General features: G+C 43.7%; 1 protein-coding gene across 9 annotated transcripts in view; it reads left to right on the top strand.

The window, feature by feature from the left end:
• The window catches only part of brd8a (bromodomain containing 8a), a 69,812-nt gene that overhangs the window by 5,314 nt on the left and 42,082 nt on the right, over positions 1-22,416 (top strand). For 8 of the 9 annotated variants that reach the window (XM_086000718.1, XM_086000716.1, XM_086000717.1 and 5 more), the window contains exons 2-10: positions 3,877-3,973; positions 5,006-5,075; positions 5,626-5,675; positions 5,772-5,894; positions 11,114-11,194; positions 11,354-11,418; positions 13,030-13,163; positions 17,471-17,695; positions 18,178-18,322. In XM_086000718.1, coding sequence (XP_085856844.1) covers positions 3,877-3,973; positions 5,006-5,075; positions 5,626-5,675; positions 5,772-5,894; positions 11,114-11,194; positions 11,354-11,418; positions 13,030-13,163; positions 17,471-17,695; positions 18,178-18,322 — 990 coding nt within the window. The remainder of the gene's footprint in view (positions 1-3,876; positions 3,974-5,005; positions 5,076-5,625; positions 5,676-5,771; positions 5,895-11,113; positions 11,195-11,353; positions 11,419-13,029; positions 13,164-17,470; positions 17,696-18,177; positions 18,323-22,416) is intronic. The other variant, XM_086000712.1, reaches the window with a different exon arrangement.

Genomic DNA, 22,416 nt, shown 5'->3' with positions numbered 1-22,416 from the left:
GACTACAGACGGCTCAACGACGCCACCACGCCCGATAGATACCCCATTCCGCACATCCAAGACTTCTCGGCACACCTAGCAGGAAAGTCCGTCTTTTCCAAGGTCGACCTGATTCGCGGCTACCATCAGGTCCCCGTCCACCACGCAGACGTCCAGACGACGGCGGTCATCACCCGCTTCGGACTGTTCGAGTTCCTGCGCATGCCTTTCGGGCTCAAGAACGCCGCACAGGCCTTCCAACGGCTCATGGACTCCGTCCTACGGGACCTGAGCTTCCTGTTCGTCTATCTGGACGATATCCTTGTGGCCAGCACCAGCAAGGCCGAGCACATCGCGCATTTGCGCTCCCTTTTCCAGCGCCTCAGCCAACACGGGCTAATCATCAACCCGGCCAAATGCCAGTTCGGAGCAGCCCAAATTGACTTTCTCGGCCACAGAATCTCGCCAAGGGGAGCCATTCCCCTACCTTCCAAGGTGCAGGCGGTGGCGGACTTTCCCCAGCCCACCTCGGTCAAGGCGCTGCAGGAATTTTTGGGGATGGTCAATTTCTATCACCGTTTCGTGCCCAAGGCCGCCTCACTCATGCGCCCGCTCTACGAAGCCACCAGGGGCAAAATGGGCAAAGAGCAACTCACCTCGTCCAGCGAGATGGCGACAGCCTTCCACCAGACCAAAAGCGCCTTGGCCAACGCCACACTACTGGCCCACCCCATCCCGGGCGCCAAGATCGCCCTCGCCTCGGATTACGCCGTCCAGCAACAGTGGGTCGAAGGTGCGTGGCAGCCACTGGCATTTTTCAGCCGACAGCTGCGCAAGAACGAGCAGGCCTACAGCACGTTTGACAGAGAGCTCCTGGCCCTGTTCCTGGCAATCCGGCACTTCCGTTTCCTCCTGGAAGGCCGGCCGTTCACCGCATTCGTGGACCACAAGCCGCTCACTTTCGCCATGGCCAAAGTAACCGAACCCTGGTCCGCGCGCCAACAGCGCCAACTCAACTTCATCTCGGAGTTCACCACGGACATCCGCCACGTCGCCGGCAAGGACAATTTGGTGGCTAACTGCCTCTCAAGACCCTCGCTCCACGCAGTGCACCTGGGCGTCGACTACGCCAGCATAGCGAGAGACCAGGCCGCCGACGCGGAGATCCAGGCCCTCAGGACGTCAACCACCAGCCTCACCCTGGCCGACATCCACTTCCACGCAGCCGGCACAACCCTCCTGTGCGACGTCTCAGTCCCCTCGCCTAGGCCGGTCGTCCCATCTGCCTGGCGCAAGCGAGTTTTCGACATCATCCACGGCCTCTCACATCCAGGGATGCGTGCGTCTCAGAAACTCATGTCCGCCAAGTTCGTCTGGCCTGGACTCCACAAGGATGTGAGAGACTGGACCAACACATGCGTGGCGTGTCAGCGTGCTAAGGTCCAGCAGCACACCAAGGCGCCATTGGAGTGTTTCCCGGTGCCCGAGAGGCGTTTCGACCACGTCCACATCGATCTGGTAAGCCCCTTGCCGCCATCGCACGGTTTCACACACCTCACGATCGTCGACCGCACCACCAGATGGCCCGAGGCGGTTCCCCTCGCCTCCACCACCACGACCGACGTCGCGCGAGCATTCGTCTCGACATGGGTGGCCCGGTTCTGCGTGCCGACCGACATATCCTCGGACAGAGGCCCCAGTTCACCTCCCACTTGTGGAATGCCATCACCGCTGGCCTCGGCACCAAGTTGCACAGGACAACAGCCTACCACCCGCAGGCCAACAGGCTCTGCGAGCGCTTTCATCGTTCCTTGAAAGCCTCCCTCCGCGCCAGCCTGGCCGACACCAGCTGGATCGACAAACTACCCTGGGTCCTCCTGGGATTGCGCACCGCGCCCAAAGAGGACCCCCGCGCCTCCGCAGCCGAGATGGTCTACGGCCAACCGCTCAGAGTACCAGGCGACTTCCTCCCCCTGACAACGGAGCCGTGGTCGGCCGCCAGACTGCTTTCCCTGCACCAGGACGCGGCCCAGCAATTCCGTCCCGTGCCCACTTCGCAACACGGCCCACAGCCGTCCTACGTGCCTCGAGACTTACGACATGCGGAGTTCATCTTCGTGCGCCGGGACGCGCACAGAGGCCCGCTGCAGGCACCGTACACCGGCCCCTTCCCAGTATTGGAGACGGGGGACAAAGCTTTTCTTATCGACATCGGCGGGAAGCCGGACCTTATTTCAGTAGACCGCCTCAAACCGGCGCACCTGGACCTCAGCTTCCCGTTTCGGCCGGCTCTTCCCCCACGGCGGGGCAGACCTCCCGCGTTGGCGGCGGCCCCACAAGATGACCAAGACACGCCAGAACCTTATTTCCCGGCCGTCGCCCCACTTTCGCCGGCAGCCCGTCCAGCCAGCCCACTGGCAGACCAGCCGATGAACCAACCGGCCGACCTCCCAGACAGCCCTCCTCACACGCCAGATGGCTACTACAGCCGCTACGGCCGTTTGGTCAAACCTCCGCAGAGACTGACTTTTACAGTTAACGAGGATTCTGGGGGGGCGTATGTGGCGTTGCCACATTGGGGAAACACTGTGTGTATGTAGATAAACCTGTATAATCCCCTTTTAACTGCTGTATTCCCCTCCCCCCGCAAGACAGTTGCAAGCTGAGAGGAATAAGGCATGTTCAGACTTGCCTGCTGCTGAGAGAAGGAAAACCAATCAGGTTCCAGCAGGTGACCAATCCGTGAGTCATCACAGGTTCGCGGGCTTTACGAATTCAGTACTGTATTGTGAGAGTTGGAGTAAAGACCTATTTCTTGATGCTCGCTGTGTTGCCTATTTCTTTACGCGGGAGACCGTAGTCCCCCACACCATTATAAATTCCCCCGATTCTGACTGCAAGGGACCTACGCTTGACTTCACCAATCTTTTTCTCTTCACATATCTATAAAAGCTTTTACAGTCAGTTTTTATGTTCCCTGCAAGCTTACTCTCATATTCTATTTTCCCTTTCTTAATTAATCCCTTTGTCCTCCTTTGTTGAATCCTGAACTGCTCCCAATCCTCTGGATTATTGCTTTTTCTGGCCAATTTGTTTGTCCTCTCCTTGGATCTTATGCTATCCCTAATTTCCCTTGTTACCCACGGTTGAGTCACCTTTTTTGTTTTATTTTTGTGCCAAACTGGGATGAACAACTTCTGCAGTTCATCCATTCGGTCTTTGAATGTTTGCCATTGCCTATCCACCGTCACCCCTTTGAGTGCCATTCCCCAATCAATCCTACCCAACTCGCTCCTCAGACCATCGTAGTTTCCTTTATTTAAATTGAGGACCCTTGTTTCAGGTGGAGAGAGAGAGAGATCAAGAATGGAAAGGAAAGACAGAAAGAGAAAGTATTTGAGAGTGTAAGACGAGCAGTGACAATTTTTACTACTCAAGTCTGTGAGCAACATCAAGAAAAATCAAATAGCAATGTTTTATAAGTGATATTGGGGCAATATATACAAAAGTTTCAATAATCATTACTATTGTGACGAATGTGGATGTTGAAATAAATCACAACTTATGCAGTTTCTCTTCATAAGTCTGGTTTCACAACATTTTTAAACTTCCTTCTCGGGCCACTTGCAGTACTGTTGTATATGTTATTTGTAATGGTGGCGATATTCCCCACCCAGTTGAACTATTATGTTTCCTTATTGTGTTGATTTGCACTTGCATTTGTACTGGTTAATTTAAGCCTAACTATTCAAGCCATAATGTAAAAATATAGGAACTGTTGCGGTACCAGAATGTGACTAGTAATTGCTATGAATTTGGGACCGATGCTACTTCAGTTTTATCCTGTTTTATCTCTCCTGACAGCTGATAACTTTGGACTCTCTTTTTCTTTCAAAGAGCACAAATTGCTGAGTACTGGCCCTACTGAGCCATGGTCGATCCGCGAGAAGCTATGTTTGGCATCCTCAGTGATGCGGAGTGGCGACCAAAACTGGTAAGTGATACTACGAAGTGCAACTGTGGACAACTTTTAATGGTGTAGGTTTTGCTTAACTGCCATCATAGTCATTATTTGCATTACTCAATTTTAATGTTATAAAGGGAGATAATTGTACTGACACTTTTTTTCTTGGCATGTTTATTAGAAACAGGCTGAGAATAGACATTTTGTGTACAAATGAGAAGTGGAGGCAAGTGATTACCTGTGAATAGAATCGAAAAATCAGACAATGTACTCGGCCACTTCTACACTTCTGATATGCAGCATCATTAGTAGAAACCTTATAGTAGGCTGCTGTGCATCCTCTCAATAAATGATTTTGAGGATTAGGTGGGGAGTTAGCACACTCTCTGATGTAAGAAAACTACTAGGCACTTGGTCTAAGCGTTAAACAAAGCTTTAATCAACTGTTTTACAACATGGAGGTCTAGTTGTGTCCTTCACTAGTTCCTGTTAAGAATGTCCTGCGCAAGCTGTGTCCGTGCCCGAGTATGTATACTCTCCCTGGACAGCGCCACCCGCAGGCCGCTCAGTTGATTCATGTCACTCTCCTTTCTATTTCTTGGTTACCTGGATTTGAATCTGCCCCAGACTGCTGAGGTGAAAGACATCTCTGTCTACCGGTTGTAAGGCTCTTGCATGGACTGAGTTTATGCATTTTCAGGCCAGCTTGTGATAGGCATGGCCCACTAATTTGGAAAATCACTGAGAAACCAAGAAAATCATTGTGTCATACTACACAATGATACAGTAGAAGATGCTCTACTGAAGTTGCATGTAAAGCACCATGAAGGATGGGTACTTTTTATTTGACCTGTACTATACTTGATCAAGAATTGCTTGGTCCTGATGTTGGTTGCCTGATCGAATCATTAATATTCCTACATTGAGTGCCAACATTTAAAAAAAAAAGCAATTGTAAGGTTCATGGGCAGTAATTTGAAAGTGTTGGTAGTTCTGAATTTTTAAGTGTGCTGGAGATGATTGAGGTGGAGCCTACAATGATTTATGTGTCTGCTCTCGCAGGGTATCGGTTAGCAGGGCAATCAAACCTTTTGCAGAACCTGGACGCCCACCAGACTGGTTTTCACAAAAGGTAAGATTTCAGTTTCTGTCAACTTAATGAAGGGAGAAATTGCTTAATAACCTTAATATTTGGGAAAGTTTATTTAGCTTTTTTCTTGTGTTGTGTCTCTGTGTTGTGCCTAGGATTTCTATGTTGATTGGTTAAATCTCTGCTGTGTTTTTCTGCCTTTTGATTGGTTATTTTCTACTTGTAATTGATTTTTTTCACCAATCAGATGGCAGAAAATAACAAATCACTTTACAGTTAAAAAATTTTTTTTTTTAACTCCACCAATCCCCCTCCCTGGCCATTGTCTCAGGCTGAAACAGGCTTTGCGGTCTTGGAGTCCTATTCGACCCCAAGCTGAGTTTATGATCCCATATACTCTCCCATCAGAGACTGCCTACTTCCACCTCCGTAACATCGCCCACCTCCACCCCTGTGTCAGTCCATCTGTGACTGAGACACTCATCCATGCTTATGATCGATGTGCTGTGTCTAGATTTCCATGGTGTACATTCTACTTATGTCAAATCTTGTACTTGTTTATGTGCTGATGGTTTTGTTCTTTTTTATGTAGCATTGTGCATCACAATATTCAGAATTGTTGGAGACAACAGAGACTCCCAAGTAAGTGTTTAATCCAGATCTGTATGTGTATCTGTAAACAAAGTCTTGCTGAAATATAATGGTTCCTGATTGCAATGACCCCATCAATCTCTGCAGACGGAAGCGTGGTGAGAAAGGAGAAGTTGTGGAAACTGTGGAGGATGTAATTGTTCGCAAGCTCACTGCTGAGCGAATTGATGAGCTAAAGAAACTTATTAAAGAGACTCAGGAGAAATACAGGTCAGGACTTCACAAATTATTGGTATTCATTATTTGTTCGATCTATGCCTATAAACAAATTTGCTATGCAAAAGGGGGAGAAAACATTATTGATTTTGTTGCTTTTATCACCTTTGATCATGTGGTCCTTCACCACCCTAATCATAGATATTGAGTCTTGTTTTTAGAAGCTACCTCAGTTATTTTTCTACTGTCATTAGTGTGCTTTTTTGTCAGTGCAGAAAGAAGTAATCTCCAATGAGCAGGGCCACTGTTTGCCCGGTCCAGAACCACACTACTTGGGGCAGGGGGTATTCTTAATTTGTTCACTATTCTCTTTTGAAATTTTATCCTTTGACTATATATTCCTTTCCCTGTAAAAACAGCACTTTTACTTTTAACTTGTTTTTGTTTTCCTTTTATTCCCCATTTAAACAGTTCTTTCTAGGGGGAGTGTTTGCTAGTGCTCTGGGGGAGGGTTTAAACTAAAATGGCAGTGGGTTGGGAACCTGAGTAGGGGGACAGGAAAGGGAAACAAGGATAAAAGCAAAAGATAGGAAGGAGAACAACAAAAGTGGCAGTCAGAGAAAGCAACGGTTTAAATCAAACATGGCCACAGTAAATAATAATTCTAATAGGTCTAAGAGTGTTAAAAAAAACAAGCCTGAAGGCTTTGTGTCTTAATGCGAGGAGCATTCGTAATAAGGTGGATGAATTAGCTGCGCAAATAGAGGTAAACAAATATGATTTGATTGGGATTACGGAAACATGGCTCCAGGGTGGCCAAGGCTGGGAACTCAACATCCAGGGGTATTCAATATTCAGGAAAGATAGGCAAAAAGGAAAGGGAGGTGGGGTAGCATTGCTGGTTAAAGAAGGGATTAACAATTGTAAGGAAGGATATTAGCTCTGATGATGTGGAATATGTATGGGTAGAACTGAGAAATACCAAGGGGCAGAAAACGTTAGTGGGAGTGGTATATAGACCTCCAAACAGTAATGCGGAGGTTGGGGATGGCATTAAATGGGAAATTAGAGAAGCGTGCAATAAGGGCACAGCAGTCATCATGGGTGACTTTAATCTATATATAGATTGGGCTAACCAAATTGGTAACAATACTGTGGAGGAGGAATTCCTGGAGTGTTTACAGGATGGTTTCCTGGACCAATATGTCGAGGAACCAACCAGAGATCTGGCCATCTTAGACTGGGTATTATGTAACGAGAAAGGATTAATTAGCAATCTTGTTGTACGAGGCCCCTTGGGTCGGAGTGATCATAATATGATCGAATTCTTCATTAAGATGGAGAATGAAGTGGTTGACTCAGAGACTAGGGTCCTGAATTTAAATAAAGGAAACTACGATGGTCTGAGGCACGAGTTGGGTAGGATTGATTGGGGAATGTCACTCAAAGGGTTAACGGTGGACAGGCAATGGCAAACATTCAAAGACCGCGTGGATGAACTACAGAATTTGTTCATCCCAGTTTGGCATCAAAATAAAACAAAAAAGGTGACTCAACCGTGGCTAACGAGGGAAATTAGGGATAGCATAAGATCCAAGGAGAGGACATATAAGTTGGCCAGAAAAAGCAGTAATCCAGAAGATTGGGAGCAGTTTAGGATTCAACAAAGGAGGACGAAGGGATTCATTAAGAAAGGGAAAATAGAATATGAGAGTAAGCTTGCAGGGAACATAAAAACTGACTGTAAAAGCTTTTATAGATATGTGAAGAGAAAAAATTGGTGAAGTCAAGCGTAGGTCCCTTGTAGTCAGAATCAGGGGAATTTATAATGGGGAACAAAGAAATGGCAGACCAACTAAATACATATTTTGGTTCTGTCTTCACAAAGGAGAACACAAATAACCTCCCGGAGATGTCGGGGAACATAGGGTCTGATGAAAGGGAGGAACTGAAAGAAATCAGTATTTGTAGGGAAATGGTGTTGGGGAAATTGATGGGATTGAAGGCCGATAAATCCCCAGGGCCTGATAATCTACATCCTAGGGTACTTAAGGAAGTGGCCCTAGAAATAGTAGATGCATTGCTGATCATCTTCCCACATTCGATGGAATCTGCAACAGTACCCATGGATTGGAGGGTAGCTAATGTTACCCCACTATTCAAAAAAGGTGGTAGAGAGAAAACGGGGAATTACAGAGATCAGGTAAGCCTGACATCGGTAGTGGGGAAAATGCTAGAGTCCATTATAAAAGATGCAATAGCAGAGCACTTGGAAAACAGTGACAGGATCGGACAAAGTCAACATGGATTTACAAAAGGTAAATTGTGCTTGACTAATCTACTGGAATTTTTTGAGGATGTAACTAGTAAAATAGATAAGGGAGAACCAGTGGATGTGGTGTATTTGGACTTTCAGAAGGCTTTCGATAAGGTCCCGCATAAGAGATTAGCGTGTCCAAGTTAAGGCACATGGGATTGGGGGCAAGGTATTGACTTGGATAGAGAACTGGTTGGCAGATAGAAAGCAAAGAGTTGGAATAAATGGGTCTTTTTCCGAGTGGCAGGCAGTGACTAGTGGGGCACCGCAGGGATCGGTCCTTGGATCCCAACTATTCACAATATATATTAATGATCTAGACAAGGGAACTAGATGTAATATCTCCAGATTTGCAGACGACACAAAGCTGGGTGGGCGTGTGTGCTGTGAGGAGGATGCCGAGAAACTACAGGATGATTTGGACAGGTTGGGTGATTGGGCAGAAGCATGGCAGATGCAATATAACGTGGATAAATGTGAGGTTATCCACTTTGGTGGCAAAAACAGAAAGGCAGATTATTATTTGAATGGCAATAGATTGGGAGAAGGGGAAGTGCAACGAGACCTGGGTGTCCTTGTGCACCAGTCGCTGAAGGTAAGTATGCAGGTGCAGCAGGCGGTTAAGAAGGCAAATGGTATGTTGGCCTTCGTTGCGAGAGGGTTTGAGTACAGGAACAAGGATGCAGTTGTACAGGGCCTTGGTGAGACCACACCTTGAGTATTGTGTGCAGTTTTGGTCGCCTTATCTGAGGAAGGATATTCTTGCCATGGAGGGAGTTCAGCGAAGATTCACTGCGCTGATACCTGGGATGGCAGGAATGACCTATGAGGAGAGATTGGGACGATTGGGCTTGTACTCGCTGGAGTTTAGAAGAATGAGAGGGTATCTCATTGAAACTTATAAAATTCTGACAGGACTGGACAGACTAGATGCAGGGAGGATGTTCCCGATGGTCGGGGAGTCCAGAACCAGGGGTCACAGTCTAAGGATAAGGGGTAGGCTATTTAGGACAGAGATGAGGAGGAATTTCTTCACCCAGAGAGTGGTGAACCTGTGGAATTCTCTACCACAGAAGGCAGTAGAGGCCAATACATTCAATATATTCAAGAAGGAGTTGGATATATTTCTTAAGGCTAAAGGGGTCAAGGGGTATGGGGAGAAAGCAGGGACCGGGTACTGAAGTTGGATGATCAGCCATGATCGCATTGAATGGCGGAGCAGGCTCGAGGGGCCGAATGGCCTACTCCTGCTCCTATCTTCTAGGTTTCTATGTTTCCTGTCCCATGATTCTTGTTTAATGTTTTTCTTTATCTTTTTTAACATTTTGTTTTGCATCTTCCTTCTCATTCCTGGAATTTCTTGGGTTTGCTTTACATTTTCTTGTTACTATTGACTGTTTATTTAAATATAACATCTAGTCCACAAAATAATTACTCACCTGGAATAAAGAAAAACAGTAAACACCACTTAAGAGCAAGTAAGAGGCTTAGCATTTTAAATATTTGAAAAACCTGTTGTAAAATATTTAAAAAACCCTTGTTTTTAAGCTCATATACACTCTTTATTGCATTTTAACCTGTGCTGGTAATTGGCAGATATTTATGATATGGGTACATGTTGTTTTGGTATTTTAAGGTATTAGTTCCATGGTGTCAATGTGTGAGTTGGATATGTTGTTCATCGGTTTACCAGCAGCTGTTGCTGGTACACCGACGACGAGATCTGTACATCTTGCCGTGGGTGATATTTCACTCCTAAAATGAGATTTACATGCCTCTAAATCGCAATGCTGACGTATTACTGACCAACAGGGGCTATTAGAAATAAAAAGTTGTTTTGTTTGTAAGCCTTTAGTATACTCTCTTTTTCGATAGATAGAGAAATAAAGAGAGTTACATTTATGTAGCTGTTATCACGCTATTCAGGAATGTCTCCAAACACTTTACGTATAATTAATTGCTCTGAAGTGCAGTGACTTTTTATGTAGGTAGCATGACAGCCATTTTGCACACTGGAATATCTCAAATAGCAAAGAGATGAATGACGAGTTAATGTTTTGGTGGCATTGACTGGGGGAACAATTTTGGCCAGTTTACCAAGAGAGCACTTTTCTTCGAATAGTATCATGGATCTGTAACCTCCACCTGAACCACTGGCACAGGCATACGAACCCTGCAGTTCTCATCTCAAGTATGGTATTTATAGCATGCAGCATTCCCTCAGTACTGTACTGGAGCACCAATCTAACTTGTATGCTGAAGTGGGACTTAAAGCTGAAGCTTCTGACTCAGAAGTGAAGTAGAACCCAGGGTATCTGCAAATTTAGCTAATTAGAGACTGTTAATCATTTGGTGACAAGCTTTCACCATTTAACTGCTCAAGTTTGTTTGGATAGTTAACTGGAAGAAGGTTTCTCATTCAGCTGATTGTGAACCATGAGGGAAGTTAAAAGCAGGAGAGTGGTGCATGGGAAGGAAAGAACCAAGAAGGTGTAAGAAAATACATTTTTTATGTTGATGGAATGTTTTCTTTTAATTCCAAATATTGGAAGAGATTGTAGCATCTGTAAGTCATAAATGGCAAGTAATTACATGGCTGCAAATGGAAAATGTTTGTAATGAGGAACATGCAAATTCCAAGTATTTCTCAGTACATAAACATTTTGAGATGCTCATTAAGTACCCAGATTAGTTGGCCCTCTGTTGGTATTAAACATGTTGAGTGGCATGCTAGTGTATATGAAAATGACAGTCAGGAAAAGATCTGTCCCACATGGTTGTGGCAAAGTTTGTACTCTGGTTGTTTGGGTTCCTGCAGCTGGGCATTGTGAGCAATGATGAGAGTTAATAACTAATAGTCCCCCCCCCCCCCAAAAAAGAACTAATAGTCCTGCAACGTTATGGGGTGGAAAGTGTCAACAGACTTTTAATTCATGTTTAAATTTGGATTCCATAGAACGGTGAAGAGAGAAGCAGAGCTGATCCAGGCTGGCCATGTAGATAGTAAACTTCAGGAGACTTGGAATGATATTGCTACGTAAGTATGGAATATATGAAATGATGGGCAAGTATTAGTTTTATGATCTAGCAGTTAAACCAAAGTCAAAATATTTGCGTTTTATGCGTGGAGATCTCCTATGCGAATTATAGTTGTTTTATAAAACTGGGATCTCAGCTTTTTGTCCTTTTTTTATAGAAAGAAGAAACATGAGGAAGAGGAGGCTGAAATGAAGAGACGTGCAACAGAAAGTGCTTATCAGGGTATGAGCCATTTATGAATTGAAATTTCCATGATAGATAATTGATACTTGTGCAATAAATCTATCGAGGGTGTGTCATATAGAAATATTGGCCCGGATTTTATGGTGCTTCCGACAGTCTTCAGAATGGCCCCACAAGTTCTGGATTTTCCGCATGTGAGAAAACCTAGAACTTGCGATCTGCCGAGTTTCGCTTTGACAGATCCACTGCATCCGCCAGAAATTCACTTTCGCTGGTGCAGAGTTGGGCTATTTGCCCAACTACTGCCTAGCGAATGCCCACGAAACCCTTGCACCTGATAAAAGCAGGTGTAAGGCCTTCTTTTACCAGTGTAAGGTTTAAAATAAATGTTTAAATCGCTTAAAAAATATATATATTATTTTAACATACAAAAACATTTAAAATTAGTTTAGGTAAATATTGGCACGTTTTAAAATGTTTAAATTTATTTTTCAAAAATTTGAAATTTTATTTTAAACGCTTGAAGGGTCTTTTAATTTTGAACATGTGATCATTTATTTTTATTTAAGTGGCGTGAAATTTTATTCATTAATCTTGTAGTACTATTCGAAGAAGAGCTGAGCGTTCTATTGTCCTGGTCAATACTTTGCTAATAGATGGTTGATTTGCTTCCCGTGCTTCGGTAAAAGTGGGAGGATCGAAAGTATCAGAACGCAGTTGGGAAGAGAGACGTTAGTTAAAGCAGGTTCCCAAACTGGGGTGGGGCACGGGGACGTGTGACAAAGTTACCGGCGGTGCAAGGAGGACGCTGCAGTTACAGGGTATAAATGCATTCTAACCCTGAAACTCGCGTTGCAGTAGTTGCAATACAATTTTTATTTCAGTTCATTTCAAACTGAGCTTCAAGAACCTGAGCTGACCTGAAAAACACTGGAATGGCTCCTAGCCCAAAGTTACCTGATATTGGTGTAATTTGAGATTTCTGGTGTTTGTTGGTGATTTTCTTTGAGATTTGTTTTGACAGCGGTACCTCTTTACTGTTCCATTCCCAAGTTCCATTCTTCAAGTTTGCATTTAGCAATTGAGTCTTAACAGGCTGTTCAATTTTGTGGGTCACCCCACCAGATGCGTAGATTACTGGATAGACATCAGAAGTGGAACCATCCCAAGGATATTGAGGCATATTTGCACTGGTTCAGCTAAGTTAGCACAGACCTGGGATAAAAACTAGGACCTTCTTGGTCTGTACAACTCAGTGGCATACTGTATGGTACAATTATCAATTGACACATCATGAGTTATAAATGCTTTCAGAGTTTTAACAATCTGTGCAGTTGTTGCTTATCCCTTTCTGAATTGATATTTCATAGTTGTGGAAATGTCATTCATATCTAAGCTCATTCTGCATGTCAATCTACCCTTTCTCGCCAATTAAATTGACACCCAGCTGGTACAGAGTGGCCTTAATGTTAATGTGGGTACATCATGTGGCCAGGCTGTTGTACTTTCCACTCAGTGAAGCATGGTGTGTAAGTTTGAAGACAACTGACAGGTAGGCAAATGATAATCTAGCTACTTTAAAAAAAAGGAATAGCTTACTAGTGAATTTGCTTGTTTTTTAAAAAAAAATATCAAAATGTTTTGTTGTAGCCCGTCAAGCAGCAAAAAATGCCCCTAAAAGACTGATGAGCCTGACCATCCGGTCCCCATTGGAGTCAAGTTCTCCTGGAATAGACTACTCCGTGACAGATACACCACAGGCGAGTGAGGAGAGCCACACTAGTGTATGTATGAGACTATTTTCCCTTTGTGATGTTTGTTCAGTTTACCCCTGTGCTGCGACTCAAAATGTATTTTGTTCCTTGGATGAACTTAATTTATATAAAAAGAGAGACTATAATAATCAAAGAGCTGTAGTTAATGAAGAAGCATAAATATACAATTAAAGAATGTATTCTTGGGAGCTTAGATCAAAACCATGAGGGTTCATCAGCTGCTATCAATGGTGCTTGCTTTTGTCCCTTCACTTATTCCAGTAATAAACAACCTATACTGGAATAAGAGATCTTGAGCTGATAGAAGAATCTAAGTGCTTTAACCCTTAAACTGATGATTATTCTATAATATATTAAAGGTCTTGTGTATAACATGCACTTCTAGTAAGTCTCGTACTTCCAAAAAGTGTCTCACTTCCTGCAACAAATTCCCAGTTGCACTCTGTTGGTAACACTCCATCATTGTAAAACGGTATATCCTTTGACTTACGATGAACAATATCGTCAGAGATCTAGTTACTGAATATATCTGTGTTTTATATCTAGAGCTCCCTTAGTTTGCACACAGTGAGTCAGAGGATACGCTGAAGAATGACAGGAAGTGCACATTATAAGTTAAACTTTCAAGATATTACTAGCAAATTCCGCATGGCTTTGTTCACATTCATTTGGAGGATTTGCTATTTTATAGCAACAGTATCTTGTAGGACATAAATCAGGGCTGAATAAGTCAAATTCTGTTTTTATTACACTATCGTGGAATCACTTTGGGGATCGAATTCCCCAACTCTGCTCATTATATTCTGAAAACTGAATGAGCTATTGCTTTATTAAGCATTTAACTTTTATAACCTCTTGTCCTTAAAGCTGAGAATACATAGAAAGATCTAGTTGGAGGTGGGTACCTAGTATTTAGCAGGATTGAGAGAATGGTCATTGGGTTTGGCAGAACTGGGGCAGAGATCTGGAGTTTGGCATTAATGAGGTGGGTGTCCTGGAGTCTGGCAGCATTGCGATGGGAGTGCTGAGTTTTGGCAGCAATTGGGGTTGGATTCCTGTGCTTTAGCACCACTGGAGGGGCAAACTGGGGGACTGGAGATTAGGCAGAACTGCCGGAGGGGGGCGGGTGTAGTATGTGGAGATTGGCTCACTAATGGATTCCAGTGGTCTGTCAATTTTAGCCATACCCACCCAGTAGGAGACCAAAGGGATCGGCCTCCCCTTCCACAATCTCCCAGTTTTACTTTCCGTTGCAGTCAATTAAGTGAAATCAGGAGGGCTGTAAAAAGGGTGGCTGATCCAATCCTGTCTGTTTCCTGCCAGGTGAGTTGGGTTAAAATTGCCCCCATTGGGTTGTTTGAATATTAATAGCATTACATGTTAGAAACAAAGATTTTATCCATTTTCCCCTGGTTTTTGAGCTATGTTCCTCACTATTAAAGTTTGTAGATTGAGAGGTATGGTCTTGTCAAGAAGGTTTAGCAGAGTGAAGAGACTCCAACGTGGAGTTTTGGGAAAGGTGGGCAAGGAGCTGGGAGATGGCAACATATTTGAGAACCTTGGAGAAGAAAGGTTAAAGATGGGGCAGTAGTTGGAAAGAACGGTTGGGCTGAGGGTGTTTTTTTTGAAGAGCTAACAGAGAGTAGACAATGGTAATGCAGTAGATGTAATTTATCTAGATTTTCAAAAGGCCTTCGATAAGGTACCCCATAATAGACTGATGAGCAAGGTCAGAGAATATGGAGTCGGGATAAGTAGCAGAATGTATAGCTGGGGGTGGGGGGGGGATAGTCAATACTGAGGAGGACTGCAACAAATTACAGGAGGACATGAATAAACTTGCAGAATGGGCATATAATTGGCAAATGAATTTCAACACATAAATGTGAGGTATTACATTTTGGTAGGAAGAATAGGGAGGTCACTTATTACTTGGAGGGTGCGAGTCTAGGTGGGGTAGAGGAGCAAAGGGATCTCTGAGTACAAATACACAAATCATTAATAGTTGCGACACAGGCTAGCAAGGCCATAAAAAAGCAAACCAAGCACTCTGGTTTATTTCTCGAGGTATAGAATTGAAAAGTAGGGAAGTTATGCTAAACCTGTATCGAACCTTGGTTAGACCACACTTGGAGTACTGCGTACAGTTCTGGTCACCATATTATAAAAAGGATATAGAGGCACTGGAGAGGGTGCAGAGAAGATTTACAAGGATGATACCAGAAATGCGAGGGTATACATATCATGAAAGGTTGAACAAGCTGGGTCTCTTTTCTCTTGAAAAAAGGCAGCTGAGGGGTGACCTAATAGAGGTCTTTAAAATTATGAAAGGTTTTGATAGAGTGGATACAGAGAGAGTGTTTCCACTTGTGGGGAAGAGCATAACTAGAGGCCATCAATATTGGATAGTCACCAAGAAATCCAATAGGGAGTTCAGAAGAAACTTCTTTACCCAAAGAGTGGTGAGAATGTGGAACTCGCTACCACAGGGAGTGGTTGAAGCAAATAGTGTAGATGCATTTAAGGGGAGGCTAGACAAGCATACGAGGGAGAAGGGAATAGAGGGTTATGCTGATAGATTTAGATGAGGAAAGACGGGAGGAGGCTCGAGTGGAGCATAAACACCGGCATGGACTGGTTGTGCCGAATGGCCTGTTTTTTTGCTGTATACCCTATGTAATCCTATGTAATTTCCAAGACCGGTGAAAACTCAGTTATAGTTTTAGGTATAAACTTTTCATCCATATCTGAAAACCAAATATGAGATGGATCCACCACCAGAACACCTGACAGTTGAAACAAAAATGGAAGTAAATTACGATAACATGAAATCTTGGCTTCAAATAGCCCAGATGTTTAACCAGTGCAAAACAATATACTCACCCCGCAATGTTAGGTACTTGATATAATTCACTTGTGTGTGGAGATTCAACAAGTGAAGCATATTAAATTATCTACTGTAGGTTTATTTCTCTCTCATTCTTTGAATATTGTTGAGTCTTTGAATTCAACCTTCTTTCTGCCCTGGTGCACTTACACCTTTCCATTTGTGTGTGTGTAGATCCTTGTTTTGACAATATAGCCTCTCTGCCGCTGCTTACTTGTAAAAGACTTGACGTGTACTATGCGAAAAAGGTGTAGTAGATGAGCAGAAATTTCCTCCAACTAAATATTGGGATGACCGAAGCCATTGTCTTCGGTCCGCACCACAAACTCCGTTCCCTGGCCACCAACTCCACCCCTCTCCCGGGTCACTGTCTGAGACTGAACCAGACCTCTCACAAACTTGGCGTCCTATTTGACCCTGTGATGAGCTTATGACACCATATCCGCTCCATCACCAAGACCACCTACTTCCACCTCTCTAACTTTGTCAATCTCTGCCCCATAATTCCTCACATTGCCGTTGTTACCTCTAAACTCGGCTATTTCAATAATCTCGTGGCCGGCCTCCCATCTTGTAGCCTCTGTAAACTTGAGCTCATCCAAAACTCTTCTGCCCGTATCCTAACTCACACCAAGTTCCGTTCACCCATCACCCCTGTACTCACTGACCTACATTGACTCCCAGTGCAGCAACGCCTCGACTTTAAAATTCTCATCCTTGTTTTCAAATCCCTTCATGGCCTTGTCCCTCCCTATCTCTAGCTTCCTACAACCCTCTGAGATCTGTGTTCCTCCAATTTTGGCCTCTTGCACATCCCCAGTTTTAATCGCTCCACCATTGGAGGCTGGGCCTTCAGCTGCCTAGGCCCTAAGCTCTGGAATTCCCTCCCTAAACTTCTCCACCTCTAATTTAAGATGCTCCTTAAAACCTGCCCCTTTGACCAAGCTTTTAATCACCTGTCCTCATATTTCCTTATGTGGTTTGGTGTCAAATTTTGTTTGATAACGCTCCCGTGAAGTGCCTTGGAACTTTTTATTATTATGTTAATAAAGATGCTATATAAATGCAAGTTGTTGTTGTGTTATGCAGTGGAAATTGGAGGACAATCCTGCACTTGCATGGCTCCTGTGTAGTGACAGTATTCTAGTGTTCTCCATTCTCATACAAACACATTTAGAAAATGGCTTATTTGTATGTGGAGGTTGAAGAACTACATTCACTGAATAAGGAAGGTCTAGGCAGGTAATCTGATATTAATGAGGAAACCTCTTCCTTGTATGTCCCTCTATACTAGATTTCTCTTTCAATTTGATGACTATTAAATTGTAGATGTGCTCGTCCTGTCTGAAAGTAAATCTTATACAGGTATGTATGTAAGCTTGTTGCTTATTTAGAAGGGTGTGTAAGAGTTTGTCTTTTCCATGTATAGCTGGTGTCGATGAACGTTGGAAGTGCTCCGACTATTCCAGTGATTTCAGCCCCAGAGACTCCTGGACCTGCTGTTACCTCCACTAACCTTGAAACTCCTCTGACTCCAGTTTTGGAGGATTCTCCCCAGAAAAAGTTACTGGGGCAGAAGGCCACGCCTCCACCCTCTCCACTGCTATCTGAGCTCCTGAAAAAAGGGAGTCTCCTGCCTACCAGTCCTAGGCTTGTAAGTAACCAGCAGGTTTTTTTTTAAGAAACCTAAGTGAAGGGCAAAGGCCTATTGTGCAGGATACCACCAAGATTGAAAAGAGGATTAAATAAATCGAGTAGTAATGGGCTTAAAAGCATGTAGATTGAAAAGGTATGTGGGAGGTTAGGAGTTGCACTGTTTTAAAGTCAAAATTAATTGTGTGGCAAATTATAATCTCTCACTATAACCTAGTTGATATACAGTGTCCTGTGATGGGACATGCATTGTTTTTTGGTCCTTTCATTACCAGAGAACAAATATCATTACACGCTTTGATTATGGCTCACTCTCAAATACTGAAATCATGACGTGCTTCACAGTCAGCCTTACAGAAGTGTCTATTCTATGTTGATTGTTATCATGTATGTATTGCTTACCACAGCAGTGGATGATGTGCCTGTGCCTGTCACATCATAATAACAGGCAGTGTTTGTCTTTTGCCCCTCTCCCTGTTTTAGGTTAGTGAAGCTGAGCTCCAGGTGAATTCCTGCCATATTGCTAGTCCTAATGTTCATGTTGAAATGGGAGCAGGTGTGTCAACTCTGCATGTTCCTGAGCTACAGCCAACTTGTACCAGTGTGCCAGTATCCCCAGCACCTACAGGTAACACTTTACTGTTATTCATGCCCAGTTCAGTGCCATTTACAATAGAAACTTGGCAGGTTTGTTATGTCTGCTTTGCAGCAACTTGTTTCATCTGATTTTGTTTACACAAAAGAACTGCAATTTGTGGTTTAGAGTCCTTGTACTTTATAGTTAGAATTAATTTAACATTGTCTTATTGACTGATACCCACTGCACGTAGCTTTAGCCAAAGGTGAGATTTGAGCTGATTTACATTGGCAGGTGGTCCCTTTTATGTAAATTAGTATTAAAAGTGGTTGTTTTCCAATAATACCCACCACTTAGGCTTACTTTAGATAACTCTGAGTGTACTGAGAGAAAAAGGGAAATGAGCAGACTTTGCGATTGTATTATGGAATAAGCACTATTGATCTGAATGGAAGGTAACTTTTTTAATTAAACTGTTAGTAATATTTGATGCTTTTTCTTTCTCTCTCCCTTTCCTTCTCTCCACCCCCCCTCTCTCTTCAACCCCCCTCATCCTTCTCTAGATAAAAATATTATATTTTCAAAAAAAGTCTTGCTGGCATGACCAAAAATTTCTTAACCAAGATTTGTTTTTCTTTTTTTGGTGTCTGTCCGTCTCTTTGACACTTACACTTGTGCTCATATATTCAACTCCATTATGACTTATAGTTCATGTGATGTGCTGTGTCATTATGTTGATGCAGGGTATGGTAGCTTATTGATTTAGATACTGAACGAGCAACTCTGATCTCGAGTTCCAATCCCATCATGGCAAGTTGCAAAATTGAATTCAATATATCTGGTAATTATTGGCCAGCACCAGAAAGAATGATTGTGAGTTGTTGTAAAAACCCAACTGTTCTTTAATGCCCTTCAGGGAGGGAGATCTACCCTTACCCATTCTGGCTAACACACATCTAGTTCCACAATATGAGCCCAGATTTTCCTGAAACAACAACATCGGTGACATACACCATAAAGTTAGCCGTTTAGCGCGCTGATCTTGCAGCCGATAACTTCTTTCATACTTCCTGCATTTCTAATTGGAATAAGCCACAGCGAGCATGACAGCAAATTGGAAGCAGTGTCTCTTTTTTCTAGCGATTTGACAAATACATGAACAGGGAGGCAATGTAAAGACTTAAACTGGCTTTTATGCGAAGCCGAAGCATAGCACTCATCCAAAGTACTGCTCCCACAAGGATGATCGCCTCTTGGTGCAATTGGTTGGATTGCTTCCATTTAGACCATGTTGTTAACATGTTATGAATTCGAGTACACGGATTCCATGAGTTTGCTGAGCCTGTTCTCTAGCTGCAGACTGACCCATGTGTATGCTAATGCACTGCTTTTCTATAGTTGTGCCAGCAACTTTTAAAGAAAACAGTCTTATCAGCATCCAATCAAACCACTGCCAGCCATCAGTGCCATTATTTGGAAGTGGCTGCAGCGTGAAAACTGGCGATAATGCAGCAAAATTATGATCACCATTGTTTTTAACGAGGTGGAGCTGTGAAAATTACCTTCCAACTGTTTTTGGCGAGGGGTAATGGCGAGTCTGTGCAAAAGTCCCAGGAAAATATGGAGCGCCATAAGTGATGGTGTAAGTCACTTGGTCCATAATTTCCTTTTTCTCATGCCCACTGTTCAAGGGTCCCGGCGACATAGATGCACTACTGTAATGGCGCACATCCTCAGGAAAATCTGGGCCATGAAGTTGTTGGGTCTTTCTTTAGATATTCTGTCAGAAACAACAATGCTGGCCACCCCCTTAAGTGATCAGAGTGTCTTGGATTCAGGATTGTGCCCGTACTGCCCTATATCCCCCAGGGATGAGGGAGCAGCTGTGTGGAGAGACTAGAGAAGCTGGGCTTGTTCTCCTTATAGCAGAGAAAGTTATGGGGAGATTTAATAGAGGTGTTCAAAATTATGTAGGGTTTTTATTCGAGTAAATAAAGAGAAACTGTTTCCACTGGCAGGAGGGTCCGTAACCAGAGGACACAGTTTTAAGATAATTGGCAAATGAAGCAGAGGAGAGATGAGGAGAAATGGTTTTTATTCAGCGAGCTGTTATGATCTGGAATGCACTGCCTGAAAGGGTGGTGGAGGCGTATTCAATAGTAATTTCCAGCAGGGAATTGGATGTATACTTGAAAAGGAAAAAAATTGCAATGCTATGGGAAAAGAGAATGGGACTGCAGTAATTGGATTGTTCTTTCAAAGAGATGGCATGGGCACAATGGGCTGAATGGTCTGTGCTGTATGCTATGATTTTTCTATCTAATTATACAGTAGTATACAATAGGTTATTGTGTCTTTTGCACGTGGTCTTCTGAAGATGGTTTGAAACACTTGGTGAAAACAAGGCTAGATACAAATTGTTAAGCTGCTTTATTTCACAGACTGCAAGTGAATTTACAGTGCAACAGTCAAAGAATATTCTACTTATCTTAATCTCAATTCTCTCCTCAAAATGAGGAAGAAACCAGGCACCCTCCCCCTTTTGTGGGCTGACTTCATTGTCTGAGCATACCTTTCTTTCAGATGACTTTGAACCACAGAATCTGACCTGCATTTGTAGCTTCCAGGCCACAGACCTACATTCAACAGACTTATTTAAAATCTGACTTCCCCTGTATCCCTTCCTTTTCGCTATGTGTTCCCAGCCCACTGATACACCCACAGGCCTGTCGATAAAAACGGCTACCTCTCTTCCTCCTTTGGGGTGCGGGTTTAAAGATAACACCTGGCTGTTGGGCCTGGAATGAGATAGTTGACTCTCACTGTTGTGACAATCCACAAACCAGTTTGTGTGACTATTATATATCTTCAATGCTGCAGCTTTTTTTAATACCTGTGCAAATTCAGTTTGTTTTCAAACACAGCACTTAAACATAAATCAATCCCAAAACCTTTTCATTGATGGAAAAGAAAATCAAAAATCTCAATACATGACAGTGGTTGGATCTCTGATATGGTTTTGCAAATCACTTATTGTTTTGTAGCAGTTGTTTTACAACTAAGAAATATCAAATGGAGCTATTGGCAATGACCTAGGCAATGGGTCAAGACAAGACCCTGGCACCTTGCAAGTTGTCTTCACCAACACATGTGAACTGGTGCCCAGGTTGGAAGAGCTGTTCCACAGACTAGTCGAGCAACAGCCTGACACAGTCGCACTCATTCACCACCAAGAGTGGCTTGGTCATACCACCACTGACCGAACAGGCCAAGTGCTGTAGAATAGATTGGGCCTGAGTCAAGTAGTGATGGAGCCAACACTAAGAATTACCTGCTTGACCGTGCCCTCACTGCGCTATCTGTCACAGACACATCTGTTTGCAATGGCATTGGTAGGAGTAACTGTTGCACCGTTCTTGTGAAGACAATCTCTTCTTCATGTTGTAGATACCCTCCATCTATTAGTGTAGCATTACCACAGTGGTAAATGGGATTGGATAAGCACAGATCTAGCACCCCAAACCTGGGTATTCATGAGGCCCTGCGGGCCATCAGCAGCATAGCAATTGTATGCCACCACGGTTTGTAATCTCCTATCCCAGCACATTCATCCATCTCCATCAATACAGGCGATGAACCCTGGTTCAGTGGGGAATGTAGAAAGCCGTGCCAGGAGCAGCGCCAGGCATACCTCGGAGGCTCCAAGCTGCAACACACATGAAACACCAAAAGCAGCAAGTTATAGACCGAGCTAAGTGGTTCCACAACCAACAAATCAGAGCAAACCTCTGTTGCCCTACACATCAGCTTGGTTACTTAAAATCAGGCACCTAACAGGAGGGTGAGGCTTCATGAACATTGTTATCCTAAACTATGGCAGTGCCCAATATATGTGCAACAGACCAGGCTGAAGTGTTTGTAAATGTCTTTAGCCAAACATGCCACATAGATGCCAGTGTCCATCCAATTTGCTTCACTCCGTGTGACATTAAGATGCAGCCAAGTGCAGAGGATAGAGAAAAGGCTATGGGTCCTGACAGCATCCTGGCAGTAATGCTGTTAACTTGCACGCCTTAACTAACCGGGAAGGGAGAAAGAGCCCAGCAATGACACTGGCAATTCCAACAATGTGGAAAATTACCCAG

The sequence above is a fragment of the Somniosus microcephalus genome, chromosome 11 (assembly GCF_052327205.1).
Source record: "Somniosus microcephalus isolate GS21.2 chromosome 11, FLI_Smic_1.0, whole genome shotgun sequence".
Lineage (NCBI taxonomy): Eukaryota > Metazoa > Chordata > Chondrichthyes > Squaliformes > Somniosidae > Somniosus > Somniosus microcephalus.
Note: the sequence above shows the minus strand (reverse complement) of the source record. Positions and strands in the feature narration are given on the sequence as shown.